Genomic DNA, 26,655 nt, shown 5'->3' on the forward strand with positions numbered 1-26,655 from the left:
TGGCTGGTGTCTGCCTGGACCTCAGTAAAGCCTTCGACACCGTCTCCCACAGCATCTCCTGGAGAACCCGGCTGCCCATGGCTGGGACTGGGGTCTCTGCGCTGGGTAAAGCCCTGGCTGGCGGCCGAGCCCAAAGAGCGGTGGGCAATGGAGTCACATCCCGCTGGCGCTGGGCACAGGGGTGTCCCCAGGGCTCTGCTGGGGCCGGTGCTGTTTCATGTCTTTACCAGCGACCCGGACGAGGGGATCGAGTGCACCCCCAGTCAGTGTGCAGGTGACACCGAGCTGGGCAGCAGTGTTGATGTGCTGGGGGGCAGGAGGCTCCGCGGGGGTCTGGGCAGGCCGGGCCCATGGGCCAAGGCCAACTGTACGGGGGCCAGCAGGGCCGCGTGCCGGGCCCTGCCCGTGGGCACCGCAGCCCCGCAGCGCCCAGGCCGGGGGCACAGCGGGGGGAACTGCCCGGCGGGACAGGGCCGGGGGGGGCTGGTCGCCGGCCGGCTGGGCAGGAGCCCCCAGTGTGCCCAGGTGGCCAAGGCGGCCAGCAGCAGCCCGGCTCGTGTCCCAGACGGTGTGGCCAGCAGGGCCAGGGCAGGGACTGTCCCCCAGCACTTGGCACTGGTGCGGCCGCACCATGAATCCTGTGTTCAGTGCCGGGCCCCTCACTGCCAGAGGGACACGGAGGGGCTGGAGCGTGTCCAGGGCCGGGAACGGGGCTGGGGAAGGGGCCGGGGCACAAGGCGGCTGGGGGAGCTGGGGGCTCAGCCTGGAGAGGAGGGGGCTAAGGAGAAACATTATCGCTCCCTACAGCTGCCCAGCAGGGGCTGTAGGCAGGGGGGGTCAGTCTCTGCTCCCAGATAACAACTGACGGGACAAGAGGAAACAGCCTCAAGTTGCACCAGGGAGGTTTAGGTTGGATATTGGGAAAAATGTCTTCACTGAAAGGGCTGTCAAGCGCTGGAACAGGCTGCCCAGGGAGGTGGTGGGGTCACCATCCCTGGAGGCGTTTAAAAAATGCATAGATGCGGCGCTCTGGGAAGTGGTTTAAGTGGTGGACTTGGCAGTGCTGGGTTAACGGTTGGGCTTCATGATCTCAAAAGTATTTTTGAACATAAATGATTCCGTGATTCTATGTCATGGTCCTGAGGAACCAATGCTAGGTAGATCTATTTAGCAGGGGGATTGGACCAGATGACTTCCAGCGGTCCCTTCCAACCCCAGCCATTCTGTGATTCTGTGACAGCTGACACTTTGCTAGAGAAGGCCTGAAGGCAGCCTGGCCAGGAGAGCAGATGACAGGTTACGTAGTCCGCTGACAAAAATGTCCTTATAAATGTCCTTATTTTACTAGTTTCTGACTACCGTGTGAAAAGAAGCTGGTAACCTGAAATACTTCTAGATAATATTCTGTAACTGCTGGTTTTAAGGTGAGCAAAACAAATGCCAAGGCTTATAAATTCTTGTCTTTATGGAATTGTTTCCACCTTTGCTCTTGCACATGGCCAACAGATTGGTAAAGGTGACAGACCCAGAAAAAGCGGGCTGTGGTCAAAGCTCGAGGCCAGGAAATGGACTGGCCTTGGCTGGAGGCAATTTCCTGTTTTTCTAACAGCGTGCATCCCTGCAAGCAAGTCCCAAGCTGCAATATAGAGGATCTGTGGAGAGGACTGGCTCAAGAGGTGTTTTAATGGGAGCCTGGCAGCAGGGCAACTGTCTAGCATGGCCAGGCCTTGCAAACTAGATAAAGCAAAACTAATTGTGCGACAGGGCACCAGGAGAGAGTGGGCAAAAATAGCAAATGCGAAAATTCACGTATGTAATTTATATGTGGACACACATAAACAACTTCTTCACCTCCTGTTTAAGCTACTTTCCAGATACTTGTCCAAACAGTTTTCATCTTAAGCATTTGAGGCTGAGCCCACAAAGTGCTTAAGCAAGTAGCTATGCTAAATATATAAGTAGTTCCATTTGTGCTCAGGCTTTGCCGGATCGAAGCCTTATTTCCTGAAAACAAGTGCAGCTGCAGAAGTTAGAGCTCACTGAATACTGCTCCTATGGCTTCTCCTGCCCCTTCAAAGAAGCCTTTCTGCTTCCCAAAGCTGTTTAAACTACCAAGTACATCTATGCCTGTGGTTTTTCCAGTGTAAATTATTTTACCTTTAACATGTCTCTAGAGTATGTAATGTGCAGTATGCAGTGAGGGCACACAACTTCACAGGGATATGTTTAATGGATTTGCATTAGTGCAGCAATAAGTAGCATCTGACCAATGAATTCCTCATGTAACACCATGTCACGTTCAAGACCAGTATGGTGGCAGTGTTGCCTTGGCGGGGGAAAAAGGCATGTAATGCTCTGTATGCAAAGTAACATATTTCTTTTTAGTAAAGAGGGAAAAATCCACTTTCTAACTTTACTATACATCCAGAAAGCAAGGTTAAACACAAGGACACGTGTAGTCACCATTAGACAATGATAAACTTCTCCCCAAAAGAACTAAAGCTGTGCTCTTGAACCAGAGGGCACGGCTTTATCTGCTTTTACTATGCTGCTTTTTGAATACTGTCAAAACCAGGATCTTAAGTAAACCTAAGTGGGCAGCTGCTGTTCCCATGTGCTGCTGCTGAGCAAGGCGTATCGGGTGCTGGGCTCAGAGCTTGCTGAAGGCTACTGAGTCACTCAAACATTTTTTTATTTTTTTTTTGCTTGCTGCTTGAGCTGATCCCCATTTTCTAAGAATAAACACCCTTTGATTCCACCCTAGTTATACATGTTGATAGACTTACTTGGCAAGATTATAAAGAAATACAAAGATCGGTTAAATTAATTTCTTTTGTATAATTTCATCTGGTCAGTGCTCATGATGTCAGATTTTTTTTTAATATAGATTGTATTGGCTTCATGATTACAGATCTCTAATGACAGATACAAAGAAAAGTTGGGGGAGGGGGATGTGGAGGGGCAGTTCTAATTCACTTAAAGCTTTGGGGATTGCCCAAGCATATAGTGTTGCATCAAAATCCTGCTGCGTTTGCAGCATATGATTTTCATATGAAGTCCAGGTGTAAAAGCAGCTTTCTTGCTAGCACACACAGTTGGTCTAAATCCAAAATGAAACCTGGGAAGCAAGGAAGGACATGTCCTTGCCATTCAAAATAGAAAGAAAAATTCACATGTATGGTGGAGAAATGTGAGTGCAAAGGTGTGCTGCCAGGGGACTTAGTTACAGAAGACAAGCAGACAATTGGGCCCTGTATCTCTGAATGTACTTTTTAAACACTGCAGTTGGCTTTTCTAACTTTAATGACAGGCTGATTGAAGTATTTTGTTAATCTGTTTTGAGAAAGCCGCAAGTTACTTTGCAAAGGGTTGAAATCATATACAAACTCAACTAGATTTCTCAGGACTGGAAAAAGAAATCAGATTCTTAATTTTCATTGAGTCAACAGACGAGAAAGTACTTATCACTGAACCTGGGAATTTGTCTTTGAAAGCTCTCTCTGTGATAGATCTGGCTGTATGCTTTTAAGGGTCCACTTCTGATTGCTCCAGCAGAGCAGACAGAATTACTGTGTACGCAAAGTTGCAGCATTCCCTTGGATGCAGGATCCTGAAAAGTCTCTACTGAAATCTGTAACATACTCAGAAATCAGCTGCCTTCATCCTTAATGCTGAAAACCAGGACTGACTTTTGCTGTAAAATCACTAGGTGAGGATGGGGAAGACAGAGCGATAAGGAGACTATCAGTAGAAGAGTGTGAGTGTGATACTGTAGTATCTTTGGAGCTTAAAGGTATTAAGCTTACTTCCAGCTTTTCTGTGGACTCTGGGCTGGGTCTTGATGGTTTTCCTATGAACTACAATTGAACACACGTGCCATGATTATGGACACAACATCTCTACTTCCAAATATTTCATTTAGGAGGCAAACTGGAAACTAAAAACCAAGGACAAGTGTTTGAAAACAGGTTAAGCTTATCTTGGCTGATAATTTCCCTTACCATTTTAACTTTAAGAGTTAAGATTAACTTGCAAGTCAGGCTGAATTTGAATTTGTACAAAAAGATTTGCAAAAGGCATCTGTCATTGAGGTGGGGACTAGCAATTTCCATGGTGAAGCTCCTGCTTTGTATCTGTGTTTGGGTTTCTGTATTCACTGATGATTCAGAAACACAGGCTAAAACAAACCCTGTGCACCTCTCTGTGCGCAGGTCTCGCGTGACTAAAATCACCCTTTCGTGTAAATGACTCTCCGTAGGTTGCCTGTTTCAAAAGAGCTTTGCGCAGTCTTTATGCAAAATACTACTTACCAGAAACATTCAGAGTGTTGCATAAAGCCCAATAGCAAGTGATATCATAGATGCAGATCTGGAGAATGAAAGTGTGTCCTTAGATAACTACATTCAGAGTATTTATAATAGTTTGGAGCTGGGTTTTGCTTAACCTCTCCTGTGGGGCCGCCAGGCACTTCCAGATACTCCCAGGTCCTGGGAACCCCCCAGAAGATCCAGGATACTTTGGTTTCCTTGCACAAGTCTCCAAGCGAGCATCAGGATTCTTAACATTAAGACAAAGCAGCATAACTTTTTAGTTAAGACCTGGTTAGGAAAATTCCCCACCTGATTCTAAATACATCCTTTCTGGAGGTGTTTCAGAACTAGGTCTTCCCACTCATTCCCAAACCTCACAGGTTTATACCATAAGCAGGCTGCAGACCTTGGAGTCCAGATTAGGCTTTAGTAGTAATTTCTACTGCCACAAAGGAAAATGGTTCCTAGCTGTCTTCTGAATTTGAAAGGACTTTTGTGCCAATTAACACCAGCCTTCTACATCACTCTGTTGTGTCTTTTCGCACTTCGTTGTGTTTTTCCTTCTTCTCTCCTTGAGTGGACAGCACTACCTGCAAATTAGCCAGCAGCATACACACACCTTGACAGGAATGTGTACACAGCTAATACTGAAATGCAGACAAGTTACCAATCTGTTCAAACATTTGAGTACATCCTTAACCTGAAATATGTCTACAGATAATTTTATTATTATTATTATTTACATCTTGGGCAACTTCAGGAAAAACATGCTTAAGAAATCCTATTCTAAGGAGGGAGTACTGAATGCTTAAGGCTTCCCCTGGCTGGGAATCATGTACCTGAAACAGAGACTCTCACAGATTGCTGTTTGTCTCACACTCACCATCGATGCCTTCCACGGATAGCTGCAGGCCAAGGTTGTGTTGAGGATTCACCACCCAGTGATTACTGGTTGCGGTAATGTCAAACACCAGCCACCCTTCTTCTGCGGCCCAGATTGTTCGAGAGTCGAGCAGGAACAAATCTGAATCCCTGAAAATAAGCAGCGTAATTCCCAGTTACCCAGGCTTTCCACTGGAGTCTCCATAGGCTTAAAGCATTTGAAGCAGCACGGTCAGCCTTTCAGCAATAGGCAGATTATGCCGGCGCTGGGCTGGCGTGCTTTCCTGTCTAATCACCTTCAGCTGAAGTGCTTTTCTTCCCTTCAAAAAAGGGAGGATGGGTTGAAGCAGAGTTGAGGTGGTTTTGGGTTACTTTGCTGTTACAGTTAACCTTAGAGCTGCTGATGCAACTTCAGAAAAAACCACTTGCCAGGCACAGAGTTGCAAAATTATTGTTTGCATATGCAAACTTGGTAATTGGGCAGACAATGCTGCTCATTATCCTTTCCACACATAATTTCCTGACTTTTATGCATAATTGTAGCATTGGTGTAAGCCAGCTGGAACACTGGTGTGCATATATTAACATATGTAATGTTTTTTTAAATTTGTTCATCTGAGGTTACAGATAATTGATCGACGCAATAACCCTCTGCACAGTCACAGGTCTGCGTTACTTTGGGTGGCAATTTTGTTTCAATTCATTGCTTAATTTTTTTAAAGGCCACTACTGAATTATTCTAGTTGAAGAACTGATACCAGTGAATAAGAAAGATCCAAAATAGAGAGGATTTCATGCATTTGAAAAGGGTGACATCATTCTGGATTTACAAAACATTTCCCGGCAAATTTCTGTAAAATGAAAATTTGAGAAAACACAGGTTCTGTAAAGGAAAGAATCTTCACTTATCAGAAATTAAGAAAGAGATAAAACTTGGATGAAAAAATTGCATAGTGGTGCAGTTCCTTTATAAAAAAATAACTTTACAAGAAGAACAAAGAAACACAGTGGAAGTGTCTAGACAAGTCCCGTAAGAGCTGCTTTTGTACTTACAGTGCACAAACACGATAACTTGTTTAAGTGTAATTATATCCTTTTGAATGAAGAAATATCCTTGCAAAAACCCTTTAATCATGTCCTCAAAGCTTGAAGAAGGCCTTATTAATTTTGTCACTATTGATCTGTCAGTGCAAATACATACATTTAACTTAGTTTACACAGTGCTTCTTGTTCGCATGAAATATCAAGAGATCAAAAATGAATCTGAGAAGTGCTGTCAGCATAGAGCCTTTTGCCTCACAGATTTTAGTGATTCTTTTCCCTGTGAGATACCAAGAAATTAAAAGCTTTTGTCCCACACAGCTGACTCAAAACAGAAATAGAGCTTTATTGCAGTGTTTTCACTATACAGCTTTCCTTTCAGCCTTTGTGGACCAGAGCATATAAGGGATGATGGCTTTCCTCCGTGAGCTAATAGATGTCACTGCCTCTGGCTCTGTGCCAGCTTACATGAAATTAAACTTCTGAAATTAGTTCCTGCAGAGCACATGAGCACACCACCCAGGGTGCAAAAGAGGATTTCTGTTGCCTCCTCACTGATGCGTGATACCTTTAGGTACCACACAGCTGAACATGTAGATACAGCTGATGCTGCCGTGCTGCCAAGGGTGCAGTCAGTGCGGTGTGGAGCAGCCTGAGGGAAGCAGTGGCTTCCCGTGTCGGCTCCATCCAAAAAGAGGAGCCAAGCTCTGATACTTGCAAGAGATGTTTTGCAGGCACAGGATTACAATGATTGTAATGCTTCCCCTCGCCCAGCGTGTCCCTGCCACGGAGGAAGGCAGGAGAGGGTGTTTTGCTTCCTTCTAAGCAAAGTTTTGGGTTTTGGAAGAAGCCCTATATCTGAATTGAACTTGCTGCAATGCTTTCTTGCTAATGCACAGGGGATCCTGTGAGGATTATCTCAGCAGCTATTTGGGCAGCCAAAGTGGGTGGCTCAGGAGGAGCCGTGGTGCAGCAATGGGGAAGCTCGAGCTGCTCCCTGGAGCTGTCAGCCGGGTGCACCTAGGACAGCTGAAGATAAAGAGCATGGATAAGCCCCTCCCTCCACATACACATTGGTTACAGGAATGAAAGATACTTGCACTCTAACTGGGGGACAAATTTCCTGGGGTTTCATCCCCACCCAGAAGCGATGGCCCTGTTCCCACGGTGCATGACACAGCCACACGGACACCTCCCGCCCTTCCCTGTTTACAACACGCTGAACAAAACGCATCCCAGAGGAGCCAGGGACAAGGGAGTAGTACGGATTGGCCCGTTCCAATGGCTGAGTCCAATTTTCCAGAAGTAAAGGGTTTTTATATTCACATACTGCATCATTTAAGCATGGCCCCTGACTGGAACTCATGATTCACACAAGGTTTAGTTAATAGGGACTTGGCTTGCTTGGGTTTTCTCCCTTGTAGTTTGCAGGTTGAAGATAATAGCAATAATGATAACCTTTTTTTTGTTGTTTTTAGCTACTGCTCAACTGCAGTAGTATTACTCAGAAAAACCAGGCTTTAAGCTTCCCATGCTGACATGATGCAATCAGGGTAACCAGACAACATGAGGCATCAAGTACCAGGGTGAGTCAGTCTGGGAAATTGTATAATGCATTTGTTTTCCTGTAGTTACAGCAATGTGCAAACAATAGGCCTGGAGGGGAAGCCTGAAGTGAGAGAGATCAAAGGGACCCACTAAAGGGAACCGTCCTTCCCACACACGCTTGGAACATTTGGACCCAAAAAGGCCCCGTGTCAGATGCTCTCTGGAGAAGTTCAAGCACTCCTGGATTAGCACTTTCCACTCTGGCCCACCAGCAGCGGCCAGTGATGGGATGCAAAACTCGACTGGTGTTGCAAGCAGAGGCTCCTGACATTGTGGTGCCTGTTCCAATGAAAAGAAACCTCTTGTTCTTTTAAAAAGAATAGCCTCCCTTGAAGTGAAATGCCCTGCTCTCCAAAGACTTCTGGCAAACGGGGTTACGTCACTAGCTAATAGCAAGCCCTTTAGACATCATTGTTGGACAAGACATAATAAACATGGCAAAGAAATGTTATTCTGCTTAGACTTAAACAAAATTTGCTCTGCAGGCTGCCATCTAATGACTTGTCATATGAGATAGTGCTAGCTGTGCATAACTAATATGGCTGGTTTGGGTTTTAGCTTTAAGATAAAGATCTAGGCACAAAAGGAAAAGGTTTCTAGGGCACATCTCACTCTGGTACGTTACTACTACCAACACTATGCATATTTAGAGCATTCTTGAAGTGACATGTATAATGCCTCTGCAACCAGGAGGCAGAAAAGCACTTTGGTTCCTTGGCCCTGCATTAACTCCCTTCATTTGAGAACTTCAGAGCATAGCAGAAACTATACTGAACCTCTTACCCCAGCCCAAATGATAGGAAAAGGCACGCGATCTTCATTTTACAGAAAACTAAGCCGGGACATGGAAATGTTAATGTCTAGATTAGAGTTACATGAATTATGAAGTCTGGATCCAGACCACAAGTATGTTTTCTTGAGAACACATCAAAATGGCTCAGCGTTCAAAGCACTGACATCAGCAGGAGTGTCAAAGTTTTTAATAAACTCAGGGCTTTCAGCTCAGTTTTCTCAAGCACCGGGCTGTCAATGGAGCCTAAGATGAGGACAGGAGGTTGGCACCTGTCTGCTGACCACTTTGGTAGTGTCTGGTACTGCATGCCAGAAGGGAGAGTCACCTTCCATCAGAAAGCACTCCCAGAAGTTTGTCTACAGGTCATAAATGCTGTGTGGTCTACGAAATTTCCTTATGAACTTGTTGTTTTCTGGACTCAAGGGTGAATAACAAGTATTGCAAAGAGAGGGTGGCTGGGGAGGATGCATGTAAGATCGTGTCTGGAAAGCAGCTGGAGTTATGGAGCTGGAAGGGCTGAAGCTGCTGAAGGGCTGAAGCTGCCAAAGGCCTGTGGAGGGCTGGTAGCATGAGTGGGGTGAGAAAAGGAATCACAGGCGATGAGTGGAAGAGAAAAGGACTGGAAGAAGTGAGGTCTGCAGGGACATGTGGAGAAAGAAGGGGAGACAGAATGTAGAAAAGGCAAGCAAGAGCATCCTGAAAGGAAACAGCGAGGAAGAGTTACTATGTTACAATGCAGTAATTCTAAGATAAAAGACAACCATGAAGCTTCATTAAAATAGTACACGTGGGCTCTTTGCCTTTTGCTGGGGTATTTTTTTCAGCCTCTAGGATGCACTTTGGTTTGAAGCCATGCACACTAGAAACGTATCAAAAAATTAGACGGGCAGCATCTCCCCATGTCACCTGCCTTGATGAGCTGGGACACAAGGAAGGACATGGACTAGAGAGAGAGATTCAGTGAAAATACAAGTTGAGAATTCTGCAATAGCAAGAGAGAACAGGAGATGAAGCTCTGCATTTATAGACTATAATGCTGTAAAGTCTACACTAATCTAGGGTCGTTCTCTTACCAAACAGCCCTTGCTTTTGCATCTGTTTTCTTCGCTCACTTTCCCCACCCCCTTCATTAACTCTGTTATTTCAAGCTGCTGCTTGACAAGTGGTAGTAAATACTAATGAGCACTTCCAAGTGGGATAAAAATAAATGGGAAGAAGGACAGGCAGCAGCAGCAAAGGTGACTCTCGGCAACTTTCATTACATTACAAGACAAGTTGATTTCGGTGACGTGCTGGCACTCGGGGCTGGGAACAGGCTTGGAGCCCTGGCTCAGCTGGCTGTGTCCTTGGCAGCAGCCAGCCCAGAGCCACTGCCAGCAGGTCCTGCAGTCCCTTGCTTGTGTTTGGGTACCCTGCCAGCCCAAAGAGCACGCTGCAGCCGCCCAGCCGCTCCAGTGCTCTAATCCCTACCTGCTACTTTCAGGAATGACAGATCTAACAGTGTTTTAAACAATAACCAGACTGTGACACCTTGCAAAAGACTTTGAATGACTTTACAAATATAGTTCAGCTCTCCCACTTCCATTTTAAAGTATTAAACACTTGAGGCACAGATGCATTACATGTCTTGTTGACTCGGCATGCAAACCACAGCCATTAAGCTAGGAGCATAATCCTATCATTCTGACTGGTATTCTAACCTTCGAGTGGCTGTTTGGGTCACAGGCATGGTGCAAGACAGCAAGTTTACTTACAGGCAGCCCAAGGACAGAGCTGGCATGGGGGGATAGGGGCAATTTACGTCTGGTTTTGAGCAGGTGGAGGGAGGAGAAGGCAGAAAGGGCATCTTGGGAGGGTGAGAGGAGATCTGGGGTTAGAAGACATCTGTTTGGATTAAAAAACTGCAGTATCCAGATTCCAGTTTGCTTGGTGTCATTGCTTAAAGTCAGCTGCAGCTGTCCAAAGACAAGCTTAGGAAAATATTTTTCAGACTTTCCTACTTTGAGAGGGCCCCAGGATCTCCCTGGGCCTCTCCCTGGCACGTCTGCAACACCCTCTGTACACAGACCTGATGCAGCCCTCCTCCCACACCTTCCCTTCCCTGCCTGCCTGGGATCCCCTGCTTATCCCTCCCTCGACCTCCCCACTGATAACAGCCCTCCCCGTGCCCCGGGGGGAGCTCCCAGCCAAACACACCCTGGGGTCTCCTCCAGGTGAAGCATGGCCACAGCAGGAATACAGTTTGCTGGAGGTGATTTGTTACGGACTGGTCTGAAAACTGGCTGTACTGGTAGTGAAACAGATCTGTGTAAATTTTGTTGAATCTTGGGAGAAATTAAATTCCCTTTAAAATTTCAGCAGACTTTTAATTCTATTTTGTGTTTCTAGTAGTTGTGTTCCCTTCCCTGTGCAGCATTTGAGATGGGTGTAAGATCTAGGTTTCCAAGACTGATTAGAAGTGGCAATGGGAGTTTGTTACAGAGAGATGCAACATGTTTCCTAAATACAAAGCCTCTTGTAAAAGCAGTGTTGAGAGAAATGAGGTTATATACATATCTCTGACACTTTATATACAGCTGTTTCTATTCAGCATTGAATAGTGCATCAGTCTAGCTGAGCAGGAGCCCACTGGGGTATGCAAAACGCCTCTTGCAGCTACTCAAGTGCTTGTGAACAGCCATGCCTTGCTAAGTGAGTTAAAGATTTGTCAGAGGTTTTGCAGGCTGCAGTGGCTTTTAGGAATGGTCTGAAAGAGATAACTAGATGCAGCTCTGATCTTGGAGAGCTATAGGGTTGCCATGCTAAAGTTCCCTTGCTACTTGCGAAGAAATAAGTATAGTTATCAACTGACTTGCAGGTAAGTAACCCCCCCCAAAAATCATAGCTATTGTCAGCTAAATTTCTAGATGCTGTCAGTACTTGCAGATACCGTCATGGTGCTGGGGCACAATGTTAAAACAAACCAAACCTTTCTTTGCTGCACCATCCCTGGAACGATCATGCTGGTACTTTAAAAAGCTCCAAAAAGAAGGCACATCTGCTTCGCGGGTTGGGTGGGCCTAAGCCTTTCTTAGTTACTGGAATTACATTTTTGCAACCCACAGTATGGAAACAGACTCCAATGAATGGGAGAAAGGGGTCTGGAGAGGGGCTCAGGTTTGATCTGGGTGCAGAAGTGGTGTAGTTTGAAGCACAAACTAAAGTGTTCCAGCTGCAAGTCAAACCCAGGAATGCATCATACAAGATCTTGTTCTTCTGTAGGGCCAGTAACATGAGCATTCAAATCATTCACTGCCTTTGAAGCCTGTGAAATCCATAATGGCCACAAAGTGAACACGAAGCAACTACATTTCAATTACCAAAGGCTGGTCAAGTACCTGGCTTTATTCTCTCCAGTAACAAAACTCCCATCGACTTCAAAGAGGTTGGGATTTACTCCACAGTGCAAGTTCTGGGTCCAATGAAATTGGAGATGTAACTCTGGGATGAGGTTTTTTAGCTTCTGAAGGTGCAGGCAGATGGGCAGGATCAAGCTCTGAGGCTGAGGGGAGCTATACAGTCCTCATTTTTTCTGCAGCCTCAGGTCAATAAATTGAAGATGTTGCCCCAACTGATAATCTGCCCCTTAATTGCATGGGTACTTTTTGAAAATACACAAGTTCCCATCAATTACAATAGGAGTTAGGTATCCAACCTGCTTAGCTGCTGTTAGAAATCCCACTGTGTATCTGCGTGTCTCTTCAGCACTTCAGTCCCTTTGATATTCTAGCTTTGGCCACTGCTTACAATAGTGGAGAGCCTGAGGGTAATGGATATTTCTTTTGCAAAGTAGTTCACAAACTACTTCATGATTACACTGTAAAAGTATCATTTTTCTCAGGCTCATATCCATAAGCTTTATTTTGACACATTCCCTGCCTAGGTGCCCAAGATAAATGACCTTCAACACCTTGTAGCAAGCCTTGTGCCCTGTGATGCGTGTGCCCTAGCACTGGAATCTGCTCTGCTTCCCCGCGGCATCCAGGAGGGAGGAGACGGAGGCTTGAGCAGCCCCTGGCTCCCCGAGAGCAGCCTTTAGTGCCCACTACCAGGGTGTGTGACCACAAACAGGGACTTGATGTCCTGCTGCTCGGCACCCTTCTCAAGCCAGTCACTGGCTTTATAAAACTCTTTCCCAGGCTTTTGGGTGAGTGAACCATGAAGACCAAACAGAAGTTGGACGTGAGTCACTGGACCAAGGAAAGCTTTGAGACATATTAGTCAAAACATTAACTGTTTTCACAGTGTTTGTGATATTAGGAACATTTTTGTTCATGAATGTACTTGTTTGCTTAAAGTGAATAACTGATGCTTTGTGCCTGAAGAATGCGGTACATGCCTTTTTATCAAGGAGATGTTGCCAGTTTGAAAAGCTTGCCTTGCAATGAATTCATAGATTTGGAAAGGCCAGAAAGGATATTTGATCATTTGGTCTGGTAATAATATCTTCAGTCTGACAGAGAGAGAATTTCTATTAAGCAAAGTCCAGAGTGGCATCCCATCTGCTACAAAGGACAGGGCCAGGCTCTTACTTTTACTGGCAGGGTTGTTAGGCATCTATCTGCCCACGACTGGGCAGGCGGATGGAGGACAGCTTCCACCCTGTGTTCAAGCGTTGGTACTGTTGAGGGGCAGGACTTCAGAAACAGTCTGCTGTGGGTGCAGCAGTTTGTCTGGAAAGACCTATGCCTGTATTTTTCACCAACAATAAATTGCAGACAAGAGATGTTGCTGGTTAGATACCTGCCAACCTGTCTGAACTTGTAAAGCAAGTCATTAATTGTTGAACTGTTCGTACTTATGGTTTATTTGAACTGAGGGCACACCATCACACCCTACAAACTGGAGGCTCATCTGAGGTTTAACTGAAAATCAAGCCTTCAGCATATCTGATGGTTTCTTTACCCTCAAAGTAAAAAAAAATCTCCAATCAGTCTCAGCTTGGGCTTTCCAGTTGCATCCCGGGCTGGTTTTGTGGCCCTAGAAACTGTCCTGATCTTTGCTGTGTGTTGCTGTGTTACAAAGGAGAGACGATGCTGCAGCTGCCTCTGGGGAGCCTGGCACTGAGCTCCTGTGCCGTGCTGCACCTAACCAGGACGTGCATGTAGTGGGGGAGGGGGGGGATCAGCCTGCAGAATACCTGGTGTTTCAGATCCTGAAGGGCAATTCCAGCAATCTCCTGGGAGATCCACTGCTCTTGTATCATCATAAGAGCACAGGGAGAGGGAAACCCTTTTGGGTTTTTGTTGGCCATTGTACCTGCCATGCTCTAGAGAGAGGAATCTACAAAGCCCAACTCGAGCAAAGGTTTTCGTGCCTGCGTGGGGGGGGAGGGTTTGGCTTTGTTTTGCTCTTGTTGCTAACAACGTCAGATGGGTCTGACTTTCCAGCCTGCTCAGGATGAGACAAACAGCCAAGGAAGCATCAAAGTGAATGGGTGTTTTTTGATCAACATTGGAGAGAGTTTGTTTTCTTTCTCCACTTGCCCAATGACACACTGACTTGGATGACTGGTCTGTGACAGAGCCGGATGGAAAATGTCAGTGGAAAAATGCAGAAAAAGACCAAATATTTTTACAAATGTTAGTGACAATATTTTTACCTTTGGTCAATCCAAACCAACAGGAATATTTTTTCAGGACAAACTGTTCAAAACTCACCATTGCCTGTGCCAAAATGTATGCAAAGGGTGAATATGCACGAACACTCATTAAAAATAGTGTTCCTGTGGTGAATATGATGCAGTAAAATTGCATCTAATCTTGTATGGAACATCTGTATAATTAGCAAGATTCCTCACCTCTTCCAGCCAGTGGTTCATGTGTATGTCTGCCCTTTGCATACAGTTTTTCCTTTAGGAATAAGAATTTGTGAAGGAGACAGTTTGCAGAAACACTTGCTGCTGCACACATAACTATCCCCAGTGGGTACCTTGCAACCCTCTCCAAACATAGTTGTAACAAACTTGTGGATGTATCATAAAATAATAAATGCCATCCTAACTTTCATCAGTAAGATTCCTAGTGGGCACCAACATCGCTCATCAGGATCTGAAGGAGAACTTCCCTGCAGGACGTTTACTCCAAGAACAGGTTTCTGGCAATTCCCTAATGCCCTGGCACACCGATTAGGCCTCTTCATCTGCCAACACCTCTTCTTTCTGCTCTTCCCAAGAGTGAAAAGTCATCCCTGCAGGCTGGCACCTAAACAACCTACTCAAGGAATACAGCAAAGGGAGGCTTCTGTCTCTGGAAGGGCCCAAGATGGAATAAACTTAGGGTAAACCAGACATCCAATGGGTCCTATGCACATTTGTGGCTTGTTGCCTTCTCCTTTAAGAAAGCCTGGTTGAACTGTACAGTTTGAATTATCGTTGCTTGATTAAAATAGATTAATATTAGCATAGTCCCCAAACTCTGCAAATAATTGTGTCATTAGAAATGCCAAAAGACCCATGAGTTTTAGGCCATAAAATCAGAATTTCAGATGTGGAAGAAAACACACCAATGGTTAAATACTTTTACCATGCAGCAAAGCTGGTAGAAATTCTCACCATTTAAAAACGTTGATAAGGTTTCCTGTCATATTTCAATTTTTTTTCTGCATTTTTATTAGCTCTTATAAAAGTATAAAGCCAGAGTCCTGATTACAATATATTTTTTTCTTACCCTTTTGGACTTTCTCCTTTTTAAATCCCTAGTGTTTCTCTTTTCATAAACCTAAATTAGGGCTGTAGTTTTATTACCCCATATCCTAAATAATAACTTCTGACTAGCATGTGACTGTAAATACTTTTCATGTAAATAAATGCAGTCTCACTTTTGGTAGGGTTTGTATGTAGAAGAAATATGTGCAAATGAAACTAAGTGCCTTTGATAAATGGTTTGGGATCGCTGATTAATTGGAACTAAAAACAGATGAGAAAATTGAACATATGTTCTTATTCAAGTTCCCTGGAGGATTTGTCAGGGAGCTTGGCATACATTAATAATTGCTTGGAATGGATTTAATAGCTCATCTTGTAGTTTTGCACATGCAAAACAATCAGTCGATATAAAAAGCATGGTGTCATCTGTCTTTGTTAATTAGGGATCTTGAACGCCTTCAGTAATAAAGGCTAGTAATTAAGCTACAATTAGGAAGGAAGCATTCGGGTGTGGTTTTGCCACCTCAGGATCCATAAGCAGCAGGAGGAAGAGGGTAGGTCTTCCAGAAATCTTGAAATACTTTAGGTTTATGATCTTTTCCTGCACTAGCACACGGCCAGGCTTGTTGGCTCCTCAGCTACTGAGTGCTCACAGGGACAAGAGCAACAGCGCTGGGGATGTTCTCTGGGGCACACGGGGCTCGCGGGGCACCTTCTACCCCTGCCCTTGGTGGCTGACCGCCCACGGCAGCTGTGTGCCCCCTGCATTAGCATTGACAGAGATTTCCACCCTGATGCCCAAACCCAGCTCTAGAGACACTTCTGCTGATAGCACCAGTATTTCTAAAAGTAGTGGACATAACTCTCTGAACGAACATGCTGTGCTTGTGCTTTCATCAGGATCTCCCTGTGGGTCACTCACCTTCCCGGGTGCTCCTGGAGTACCTGGTAGACACTAATCTGGAACGTTTCATTATCGAAGCGTTCACGGATGTAATCCTTATATATTCTGAACTCAGCAGCCGTCACCGCTTCCCCCTCTGGGATTCGGGAGAGATCAAACCTGAACTCTCGGTAGTGGCAGCGCTGATGGTGAAACTCTCTGTCATGCTCCACTGAAACAGAAAAACAGCCCATTAGCCACCTGCTTTGTTCCCTTTCCCCTCGCCATCAAACAAGCTTGCAAGTTGCCACAACAGAAAAGGGCAAGAATATCTGATTGCAGCATCTCATGCTGTTGTTCGGTTCATTAAAGCACATAGGAAATACATTACTCTATCTGGCTATTATAAGCATATATGCGTTTATCAGACTGTCTTTGAAACAGTTTCACAGCTGGCTGGTACAGGGTGTGGGTGACCGTTGTGTTTTAATGATTTTTGGCAGCTTCATGCTTGATAAGTGACTCTGGACATTTGCCACCGATAACGACCAAGCTGCTGTGGGAAGGAGCAGAACGGAACAGATGGGGCTTTTCAGGAGTGCTGGTTCTTGGCCTGACTCTGCTTCTGAAAATTGCACATGCACACGCATACCCGCACACATATATACACACATTCCAGTCCTTGAGGCTTTTCATGCCAGTGACCCACATCCAGTGCCAGCTGAATTCATCACAAGCTCACAGCCCCACTGCACAGGGTCAAAGCTTTCATTTTAAAGCATCTTTAGCGATCAGGCTGTGAAGCAAATGTACAAAGCAAAGACCTTCTTCCACTCCCAACCCTGACCATGAAATAACAAGTGCCAGAGTCCTCTCAAGACAGTGCTAGGATGGTGCGTTATCCTGCCAAGTGACAGGTCTGCCTGTCATCTGATGGACAGCTGATGGTCTCGTGTAACACTGCTTGTGGATCTTGGAGCTGAGGGTCGGTGTTGTGAGGAAACAGAGACTTCAAGACCGTTCTCCAGCAAGGGGGAGGCGAGGTGTCAGTGCCCCATCCTGACACACGAAGCAAAGCACCCTTCTTGGAACAAATTCCAAATTAAATAGACAAGTCAGACAAAGGAAAATGGGGAAACCGAGGTATAAGGGGATGAACTGACTCGCCAGAGGTCACACCACATGACATTTTAAGAGCTGAGGTTTGAACCAGGGACTTCCCGTATGTCCTAGTCCCGTTGTCTGTCCACTTGACCTCCCTGCAGCTCGACTGCACAATTCAAGTAGTTAGCTCTGAGATTTTCTTGGCAAAGAATGTGTGTCTTTCTACAGGCCTGATTCTCTTCTGGCAGCAGTAAATCCATTGTGTAAATCCATTGACTTAAATGGAATTACTCCTGAAAAAAGAGGAGTTTCAAGCCCGAGCCTGGAAAGTGCTATTTAAATTTACAGCGCTGTGTGGTATGAATACATATCAGCGCTTGCGAGGGCCTCCCCGGTGGCAGGGATGGGGCATGGGGAGCCTCTGGGAACCGGGCCGTGTCCAAGCGCTCACCCAGAGCAGGTTCAGCGCTGCTTTGCTGGCCGGGATTCAGTGGCTGGCCACGGGCTCTTCCTCCGCTCACACGCTGCTGCTGCAAGGAGGCCAGGGCTCGCAGTTTGCCACTGTGTGATTGCTGTTTTGGGAAATACTGCAGCGCTCTTACTAATAGCTGGGATTAATCTTAGAGGAGTTTTTTAGATGTGAAACCCCTAAACTTTCCAAGACAAAGGCAACTGAGTTCAGCAAATGGTTTTATAGGTTGAGCAGTCTCAGCGTGCACTGAATGAACGACATCGTTACACCTCTAGCTGTAACGTCTCGTCCAGCCTGAGTGAGGAAGATCACTCAGTCTCTCACACCCTGAAGGGAGGGAATATTGTGAATATTCACCAGTGTCTGTAAAACACCTGGCAGGCTAAACCTGCCCTCTAAGTGCTAGCAACACTATTAAATGTGCCTCAATGCCTTTCCTCCAAAGTATTCTCAGCAGAGTAAGATACAAAGAGTATGATTTCAGCCTCAAAGGAATCTGTCTACACCTAAATTATAGAGAGGAGGAAAAAATATTTTAATATGGAATAGCTCCTTTAACCACAACTATAGAAGAATGAATATAATGTTGTGTGGGTTTAGTTATATTATGGATAACATCGCCAGCAGGGTGTATTGTAGAGAGGTCTAGCGGTAGGATGTACCAATGTGATTTGCTTCCAATGACACAGGAAGGCTGAATTTGCAAAGGAAGGTGGGTGCACCTTGTTAGTGTAAATATGTGATGACAACTACATCGGCCAACACCAGCGTTTAGTTCATACACAAAGCCTGACAACAAACACATGAAGATGAAACTTTTCCGGGTGCTGCTAGAGTTCATGGTGATTCCCATTGCACAGCCCTAGAAAAAATGTGTCATATTAGTATGAAAAATTAACGGCCAGGGTCATAAAACAAAGAGCCCTGAAGTTTGAACTTTCCCATGCTTTGCAGATGTTTGGATATAGGGTTTTGGCCTGAGCCATCTTTAGTGTTAAAGCAAACATTCCTGTGGCTATAGTCATTAAGATCATGAAAATATGTGGATATGTAACAGAAGAAAGAATCCCAAGAAACCCTTCAACTCAGTGTTTATTGTTTTTCCCCTTTTTCTTTGCACTCTGGACCTATCTGCTGACCCAGAAGTAACAAATCCTTTCAGAACTAATTTATGAGAAACACTGACCCTGAATCAACATCTGTTAGATGACTGCAGTAAATCTTATTACATAATTAAACACCAAAATCTATGTTAAAATAACGTTAAGGGTCTGACTTGAACTCATAAAAGCAAGACTCTTCATTACGAAGGCTGAAATCTTATCCTTAATTCATGCTGCCGTGTGTTGGTACTTGGGAACAGTATAAAAGATCATGCACTTTTTGTAGACCCCAGTAATACCTTAAGCACAAGAGCACGAGGTAAGCAGGGGAGCGCTCAAGAAGTCTGAGTTTTCTGTGTTGGATGGGTGTTGGTCAGACCTTTGACAGCTCTGCAACTGAGTCATTTCCAATTAATTACCTGAGCAGTTTGAGGGGGTGTGTGTCATGTGTTAATAAAAAAAAAAAGGGGGTATTATAAGTGTTCACCAAAACAGTCAGGAGAATTGCTGCAGCTCTTCGAATACAACTGTAGTTTCTCTATTAGAGCTGTGAAATCTGTGATCCCTATTGATACCACAATGAGAAGCTTTTGGTCATTCTTGAAGGACTTAATCTCACCTGTTTGTCAGCCGTTCTGTGTTAAATGCTCCCTTAAAAGTCATCAAGCAATATGAATATTTGCTGGGCACGCTTTAATAGCCCTTCTGCCCAAAGAACTTGAACTCTTATTTGTCCCAGGTTCACAGCTCTTACAAATCACTACTATCCATAGGCTTTGGTGAATGGTTTTAGCCCAGTTCCTAATTTCAAACATTGGAAATTCCAGCTCAGAAACTGCCACAATTCAAATGCCTTGGCAAGGCAGCTGTTTGGAGAGAAAGCCAAAGCTCTGGATGTGCAATCAAAGGTTGTAAAATATGAAAAGGAAGAACACCCTTGAAAAATAATTCTGCTATGAAACAGACTGTGTGCCTCAGCTGTGGGAAAACAGTGGATTTTCTCTCCTAAAGAAACAATCCAAAGTCACTCACAGGTGATGCATGTGTAAATGCGCGCCCCTCCTCATTTCTAGAACTGATACTGCATTTTGGAGGCACAACCACTGTAGACAAATTGTGATCTAATTTAACACGTGGCTCAAAATCTGCTGATGCAAAATAACTCTTGGGCATGGTAAGTGGCAGTTAATCATAGCTATGGTACATGGGGATCATCAGGCACTCCCTTTGGCACAGTCCTTTGGAAAAGGAAAGGTCCAGACAATGGGACTTGGGAGCTGTAGGATGGAGGCAGACAGCAGATTCATGGGAAAATAAACAAGACACCAAAAAGTGTGCAGGACAATTAAGGCGATCCAACCAAAACAAGCACGTATCTCAGGTTAGTGGTTATCAGTAAATTTGCCACACCTCTGTTGCAAATATGCAAGTAAGCTTAGCATCTTTGAAAGTCTGGCCTCGACTATCTGTCCACAATCTGAATGCTGCACAGACTGCACTCATCTATCTGATACAGATAGGGCTCTGATCTCTCTGAAGTCTTTTGTCTCTCCAAACCGACTCTGTTGTGGCATTACGGTGATGCAAGAGGAGGCAGGACTGCATAGTTTTGCAACAAGAGGGATTGTTAAAAGAAAACAGGAGGGATACATGTACAGGTGTGAAGTAGCCAAGTATCAGATCCAAAAATATGGGAAAGCTGTAGATAAAATGTCAACAAATACCTGGTACTTGTTTTGACATGTCCTAAAGTGTACTCTTCTAATACAAAACTAGAAAACATTAAGATGCAGGGACGAAAAAGTGTAGTTGTCGACATCTAGAACTCAGAGCAATACAGTTGAAGCCAGTACTAAGAAAGTCATGTTGGACAGAAAAGCTTGTGATCCTGGTTTAAAACCCCAGGATGCCCAAACTTCTAAAGCAAACGACACATCAGCACAAAGCTGGGAAACTTGAACTGATCCCATGTTTGGTCATTTTCACAGCAACGTGTGTTGAGACCAGAAATAAGAACCCCTGACTATTTCCAGCTTCTTTGTAAATCCCTACTGGTAAGCAAAAAGCCAACCTGAGCTAATTCTGTGAACAGTTTGGACCACTGGTTCTGTAATACGGAATGATGGTGGGCAAGGCATGACAGCAAAGATTATGTTGAGACATAGCTGGCAGCAGTTATTATTTCTCTGTACACATACCAAAGAAACCATTTTAGCCTTAGTACCCAGCCCAGTAGCACGATGTCAATCCCTAACTCCATGTGTCAAGCAAAGAACCAATGAATCACAGCAATAATTTTCCAAGAATGACTGTGTTAAAAACTAATTATTACAGAAGCATTAAAGAGCTAATCCAAGCCCCAGGGAAGTCAATAGAAATATTTCCACTAATTTCAATGGGTTTCACGGGAGGCTTTACTTTTGCCAGTCTACCTGCCTAAGTATTTTTAGGCTCTTGTTTTCTGAAGACGTAAAAAATCTGGTTTTCACAAGCAAAGTAAACACCAGATGAATAGATTTTGTGCTCAGGCTGCCAAACTGGGAAAGCTTCGGTAATTCCATACCTCCTCCTCCCTGGCACGTTTGGGTGATGCAGTTGGAATATATTTTGAGTATTTAAACAAGTAAAAACTTACATTTTCCAGTTAACGCTTTCGCCTGATAATATGTTAATTGTTTTTATAAGGCACTTTAAAAGTAGTTGTCTCATTTATTGCAGTGCTCACAACAATTAGAGTGCTACTTGTTTCTCATTTACAATGAAAAAAAGCACCAAAAGGAATGTGCAGTAGGGTGTCTGTAACTTCTTTACTCCCAAAAAAGGCCAGAAGGGATTTGTAAAGGACTTTAATCTCAAATAGATTAAAGGTCCTGAATTCCTGAGACTGAAAGATAAGTCAAAGGAAAATAGATTCCAAAAGACAACACCCCCTCGCCTCAGCCTCTCAGCCAGGCAGGAGACTGGGCTGCAGAGCCATCAGGGTTGCCTAAGAAACCCCTCAGAGATCTGGATGCCAAAAAAAACCCTGCCACACTCCAGCACTGAGGTCCAACAAGTTTTCAGAGTCTACCTGTGCCCGCCTGGCCCCAAGGACTGAAGAAGTCATGTAGGTGAGTTTAGTGGGTAGGAAAGTCTTTATCTGCTTTCCCTCTGATGGCCACAGTGCTACAGAAAACGAGTGCCATTTCTTCAGAGATGGCTGAGGGCTAGCTGGCTTGGCCAGTGAGCCAGTGGATTGCTTTTGGCCTGAAGTGTTTTATTGAATGGGCTAACTAGGCTTTGAGTTCTGCCATTTGCATCCAGCAGTGCAAAATCTTGTTTGATATTTCCAAGAAAATCTACCTTTAATTCCCTCCATCACCATCCCTTGAGACTGAAGCCAAAACTTCAGAAACTCTCCTGTATCATCTCAGTGTAGAGCGCGAAATTCCAAGAACGGGGCTGCCCTGGGACCACCAGCTCCACCAGCATTGTCAGCCCGTGTACCTGACTGCTCTCAAAGGGAAGGTCCGCTCCTACCTACTGCTTCACCCTGCTGTCTGCCTTGGGAAATGTACTCAGGTGGAAAACAATTTTCCCTTCCCCAGATGAGTTTTCAGGTGGGCCCCATCCTCACTCGGCTCACCGTGGAGCCGCAGGAGCGGCGGTGGCAGGAGGAGGAGCGGGGGCAGGGCCACCCTTGGACTCTGGGCTCGTGGTGGTTGTGAAACTGCGCTGTAAATCTTCAGGATGCCAAATCTGAGACCTCTTGATGGGATTCTAATTAACAGGCATTAAATGTTCCCTCTATAAATTGCACTTCTTTGTCTCTAAATTGGTGGATAAAACCATGTCACTTATGAAATATAGGCCTTTTCTCCTTATGGTAGTGAGGTTCAAGAAGGAGGAAACCAATTAGGGGAAGGATCCAGCAGTCTCCGCAGCTGAAAGAGCACACTGGGCTCAGCGGAATTCCCGATTGAGCAAGAAGTGCAAGGTCAGTCCTTATATTTTTCCGAGGAAAAGGGGGAGTATAATAAAGATTGCAATAACGTCATGCCAGGCCACAGTCTGCTAAGGCACATGTTTCCCTCCTCATTGTGCTTGACAGCAAGAGTTACAGGGGCAGTGGCAGTAAATTTATAATGGCAAGAATTTGGGAATGTGAAGCTCTGTGATTGGTTTTCATTTGCTTCATCTTCTCGGCTACAAGATTTACATGCTGATATTAGGCAGCTGAAGCAGAAGTTAAACATTTGAAGAAACAGTTAAAGAATATAAATTGGGAGTCCTGCAAACGGAGTAGAGCAAATGTCCTGGGTTGTGTGATGGGATTCTTTTCTATTTTTAAAAAAGTGATAAAAACAGTATTTGGAGGGGGTTTTACATTGGATAGTTGCAGCTCTCCAACTCATCTAAAAGCTACTGCAGGTTTTTGGAGAAACCTAAGGAAAAACAAATGCACACTTGATTTTGGTCTGCGAGATAAGCTTACTAGAAAAATAGTCTGTGGTTTCTCTATAACTCATTAACGTATCCCATTGCCAGGGACTGCCGCCATCCTGCCACTTCTAAAAGCACAGTCTGTCCTTCAACCACAGGCCCAGGAACCCCAGGCACTTGGGGAGGTCTGGGCTCATCTGCCCAAGCCCTGTCCAGATGCTCTTGTCCCCGCCTGCCCTCTGCAGAAAGAATGGGCTGCTCTGAGCCAAGGCAGCGCTCAGCAAAAGGGAACCTGCCCCCAGACGCTCGGTGCTCATGTACCCATCTTACAGCTGGGTGAAGGGAGTGAAGCTATTTCAGTGTGTGGCAGGGCAAAGTCCTGCCCTGTCCACGGGTGGAAAGCAGGACTAATGCATTAATTTCAAATGAGATTAAAAACAGGCTCCATAAATCCTTATCCCCAACCCCAGAAGTTAGAAACAGAGAGGTTCAAAATTCTTTAGTGCTCCCTCTGCAAAGTGATCTGGGATAAGCATTTTTGCTTTGAAAGAGGGGAAAAGAAAAAAAAAAAAGCCCTCTGGAGTTAATATTCTTCCTTTAGACATCACTTCATTTTTTCAGCTTTCAGCATGAAGGTGGTGTTGCCAGCAAGACCACCTAGCCACAAACCCAGCAGGGAGCTTCCAAAATTCTTCTAAACACTGACTCCTTGTTATAAATTGAGAAGTGGTAATAGCAACAGTGCGTATCACATCTGTGCCAGGCTTCGGGCCTGGGAAGGAGCACTCTCTCTACTGCTGAACACAACTTGGAAAGATCCTTTCAGTCCACACATGTATCAGCATTAGCCATTTCTTTGTCAACAAATCCCTTAATACGTACCCTTTCTATCATGTACAGATGTCCAAAAAATAATGGAATACTGTACTACAAGATTAAACACTTTAATGTCAGCATATGTGTTGCATGACTCTGAACAATGGTATCATTGTGCGTGTACAAACAGCGGGTTGAGGGAAGATGGGTTTAATTATCTCCGAAGCAGCAGCAAGTTCTTCCTGACTAAGTTAAAACTTCAGCTAGCAAGGACTGCTCAGGGCAGAAACGGGTATTTCTCTGACAAAATGCCTGGGCCTTTCCTGACGTTCTTCCAGGGGCAGGGTTAGTGCGGTACCCGCTTCAGGCAGGGCTTCGGCGAGCGGTGCGGAGCCACCTGCTTCCCCGGGAGCCCTGCTGCCGAGGAACGCGGCGGGGAGGAGAGGATGCTGTGAGTCGCCGCATCCTCTTGCCCCACGTGTCCCCAGGAGACTTTTAAGTTAAATTTACTTAGGATGGCAGATGGCAAAGGGGAAACAGTCACCGGGCGGGAAAGGACGGAGAGAAGCCTGCATGCTGCCTTCTGCATTTGGAGACATTCCCTTACCGGGATTTCTTTGCAGGCGCTTTAAGGCAATGCCAGATAGTAAAACTATTCCTCCTTAAAGAACATCCATGAAAATCTGTGCAGGTTGTGCACAGGTAATCCATTTTCTTTTCCGAGTGTGCCCTGATCGGTACCCATTTATGCTGTGGTTTCTCTGCTGAAATCGGAGCCAGACTAGACGAAAGGTATTCTGAAAAATTTACACGTGGGACTGCTCTGTGAACATGAAACTCTCCTAATAGTAAACAGACTGATCGTGGTGTGAATCCTGATGCCGAGTTTGCAGTGTCTGAATGTGTATCTGGGGAAAGCAAAGTTAAATAAGCAGGGAGGAGTTGTGTTTCTTCAGAATACCTTATTCACAGCTTGAGCATGTGAAACACGGCAGCACATAGTGCTGCAATCCATCTACAGCTGCTGCAGCGCACTTAGGATTGCAAGGGGATTTGGGATGTGTGAGAGAATGGAGAAATGGGGGGGGTGATGGGGGGAAGAAAGAAATGGGAGTTTATGAAGCTGTTCCTACAGACAGACTCCCTCCATTTCTACCTTCATCCTCCAGGGTTCCAATATAAGGAAGTCTCCCTCATCAGCCTCTCAAATCTTGTTTTTCTTCCCCCTTTCACTGGGATGGGGGGGCACGCAGGACAGTGCTGACCTGGGGATTTGCCCCCAGCAGCTCTCCCTTCCCCAGTACCTTGGGGATGGCATTTTTCCAGAGAGACAGAAGGGCAAGCTGGGGACTCTGGTGATGCCACAAAACGTGGCCATCACGAAATGTCTCAAGCTCTCGTGCTGTCACCAGGAGCAGGGTTAACCAAGGCTGATATTTACCCTCAACAGACTGCACCACCAAGAGATTGGGGCTGTTTCATCTTTCTGTATATTTGACAGAAGGGGAAGCACCTGGACAGCAGCTCTGAGCCAGGGCCCCCTGCAGCTCCCTGCAGGGACTGTGGGCTGCACAGGGCAGGCTAAGGCAGCTGCAAAGCTCCCTGCCCACCAAAGGCAATCCTAGTTCTTCTTACACCCTCCCCTAGAAATGTCCCTGTAGCCAAACTGAGCAGTGAGCAAAATGACAGGCAGAAGCTCATCATTACTCCTGCTTTCTTTTCTCTGTCTGCACCATAATGCATAGCATGCCATAACACAGCTTAAGAGCAGAGGTGCACTGCTGTCTAATACACCCCCTAAACCCTCTGGATGCAGCTGTGGGAGGTATGTGAAGATGCAGGAATAAATTTTTCTTTTCCCTCTTTGAACAGAGATGGCTGCTACATTACACTGCTTGCTCTTTTTGTAATTTGGGGACTAGCAAGGCTGCTTTCCTGATGCTGTGAAGTCTTGTGAGGCCAACCTCATGGGGAAGCTGTGCCAGCATTAGATGTGAACTCCAAGTCAAACATTTCACCAGTGCATCCAAGGGTCAAGGAAACAGTGGCAGCATCCTGGGGAGGAGGGGGTGGAATCACGGATGAGGGTCAGGGCAGCAGAGACCAAGGTGGCAGCCACAGCACCAAAGAGGTTAGTACTGGTCTAGAGGAGAAAGCAAGATGTCAGTGTCTCAAGGGGGAGAAGACTGCAGAGCACAAAGAGGGAGAAAAGTTAGTGACAATATGGTTCATTTGAGAAAAATAATCCTGTCCAGCCAGCAGACAAATGGGGCCCAAGGTGCTTCCTGCAACCTGCTCTGAGGCTGGACGCCTCTCAAAAAATCACTGATGCAAAAACCATCAGTCTGCCCTGTCTGCTTGTTCACACAGCCTTGAGCAAATGGAAACACATCCCTAGGCTCAAGGAAGGAGAGACAAGTGGCTGAACACATCTGGTCAGAAATAACATGTATTCAGCCAGGGAAGATAAGAGGCAGTGCAAGAGACTGCTTATAGGGAAACCTAAAATGGGCTGTTTGGGATGAAAGGCAAATTT

General features: G+C 45.4%; 1 protein-coding gene across 1 annotated transcript in view; it reads right to left on the bottom strand.

Moving 5' to 3' along the window:
- The window catches only part of BMP7 (bone morphogenetic protein 7), a 47,962-nt gene that overhangs the window by 6,557 nt on the left and 14,750 nt on the right, over window positions 1-26,655 (bottom strand). The window contains exons 2-3 of the mRNA XM_056354769.1: window positions 16,242-16,434; window positions 5,194-5,342 (exon numbers count right to left, since the gene is read on the bottom strand). Of these exons, the coding sequence (XP_056210744.1) occupies window positions 5,194-5,342; window positions 16,242-16,434 (342 nt within the window). The remainder of the gene's footprint in view (window positions 1-5,193; window positions 5,343-16,241; window positions 16,435-26,655) is intronic.

The sequence above is a fragment of the Falco biarmicus genome, chromosome 10, assembly GCF_023638135.1.
Source record: "Falco biarmicus isolate bFalBia1 chromosome 10, bFalBia1.pri, whole genome shotgun sequence".
NCBI lineage: Eukaryota > Metazoa > Chordata > Aves > Falconiformes > Falconidae > Falco > Falco biarmicus.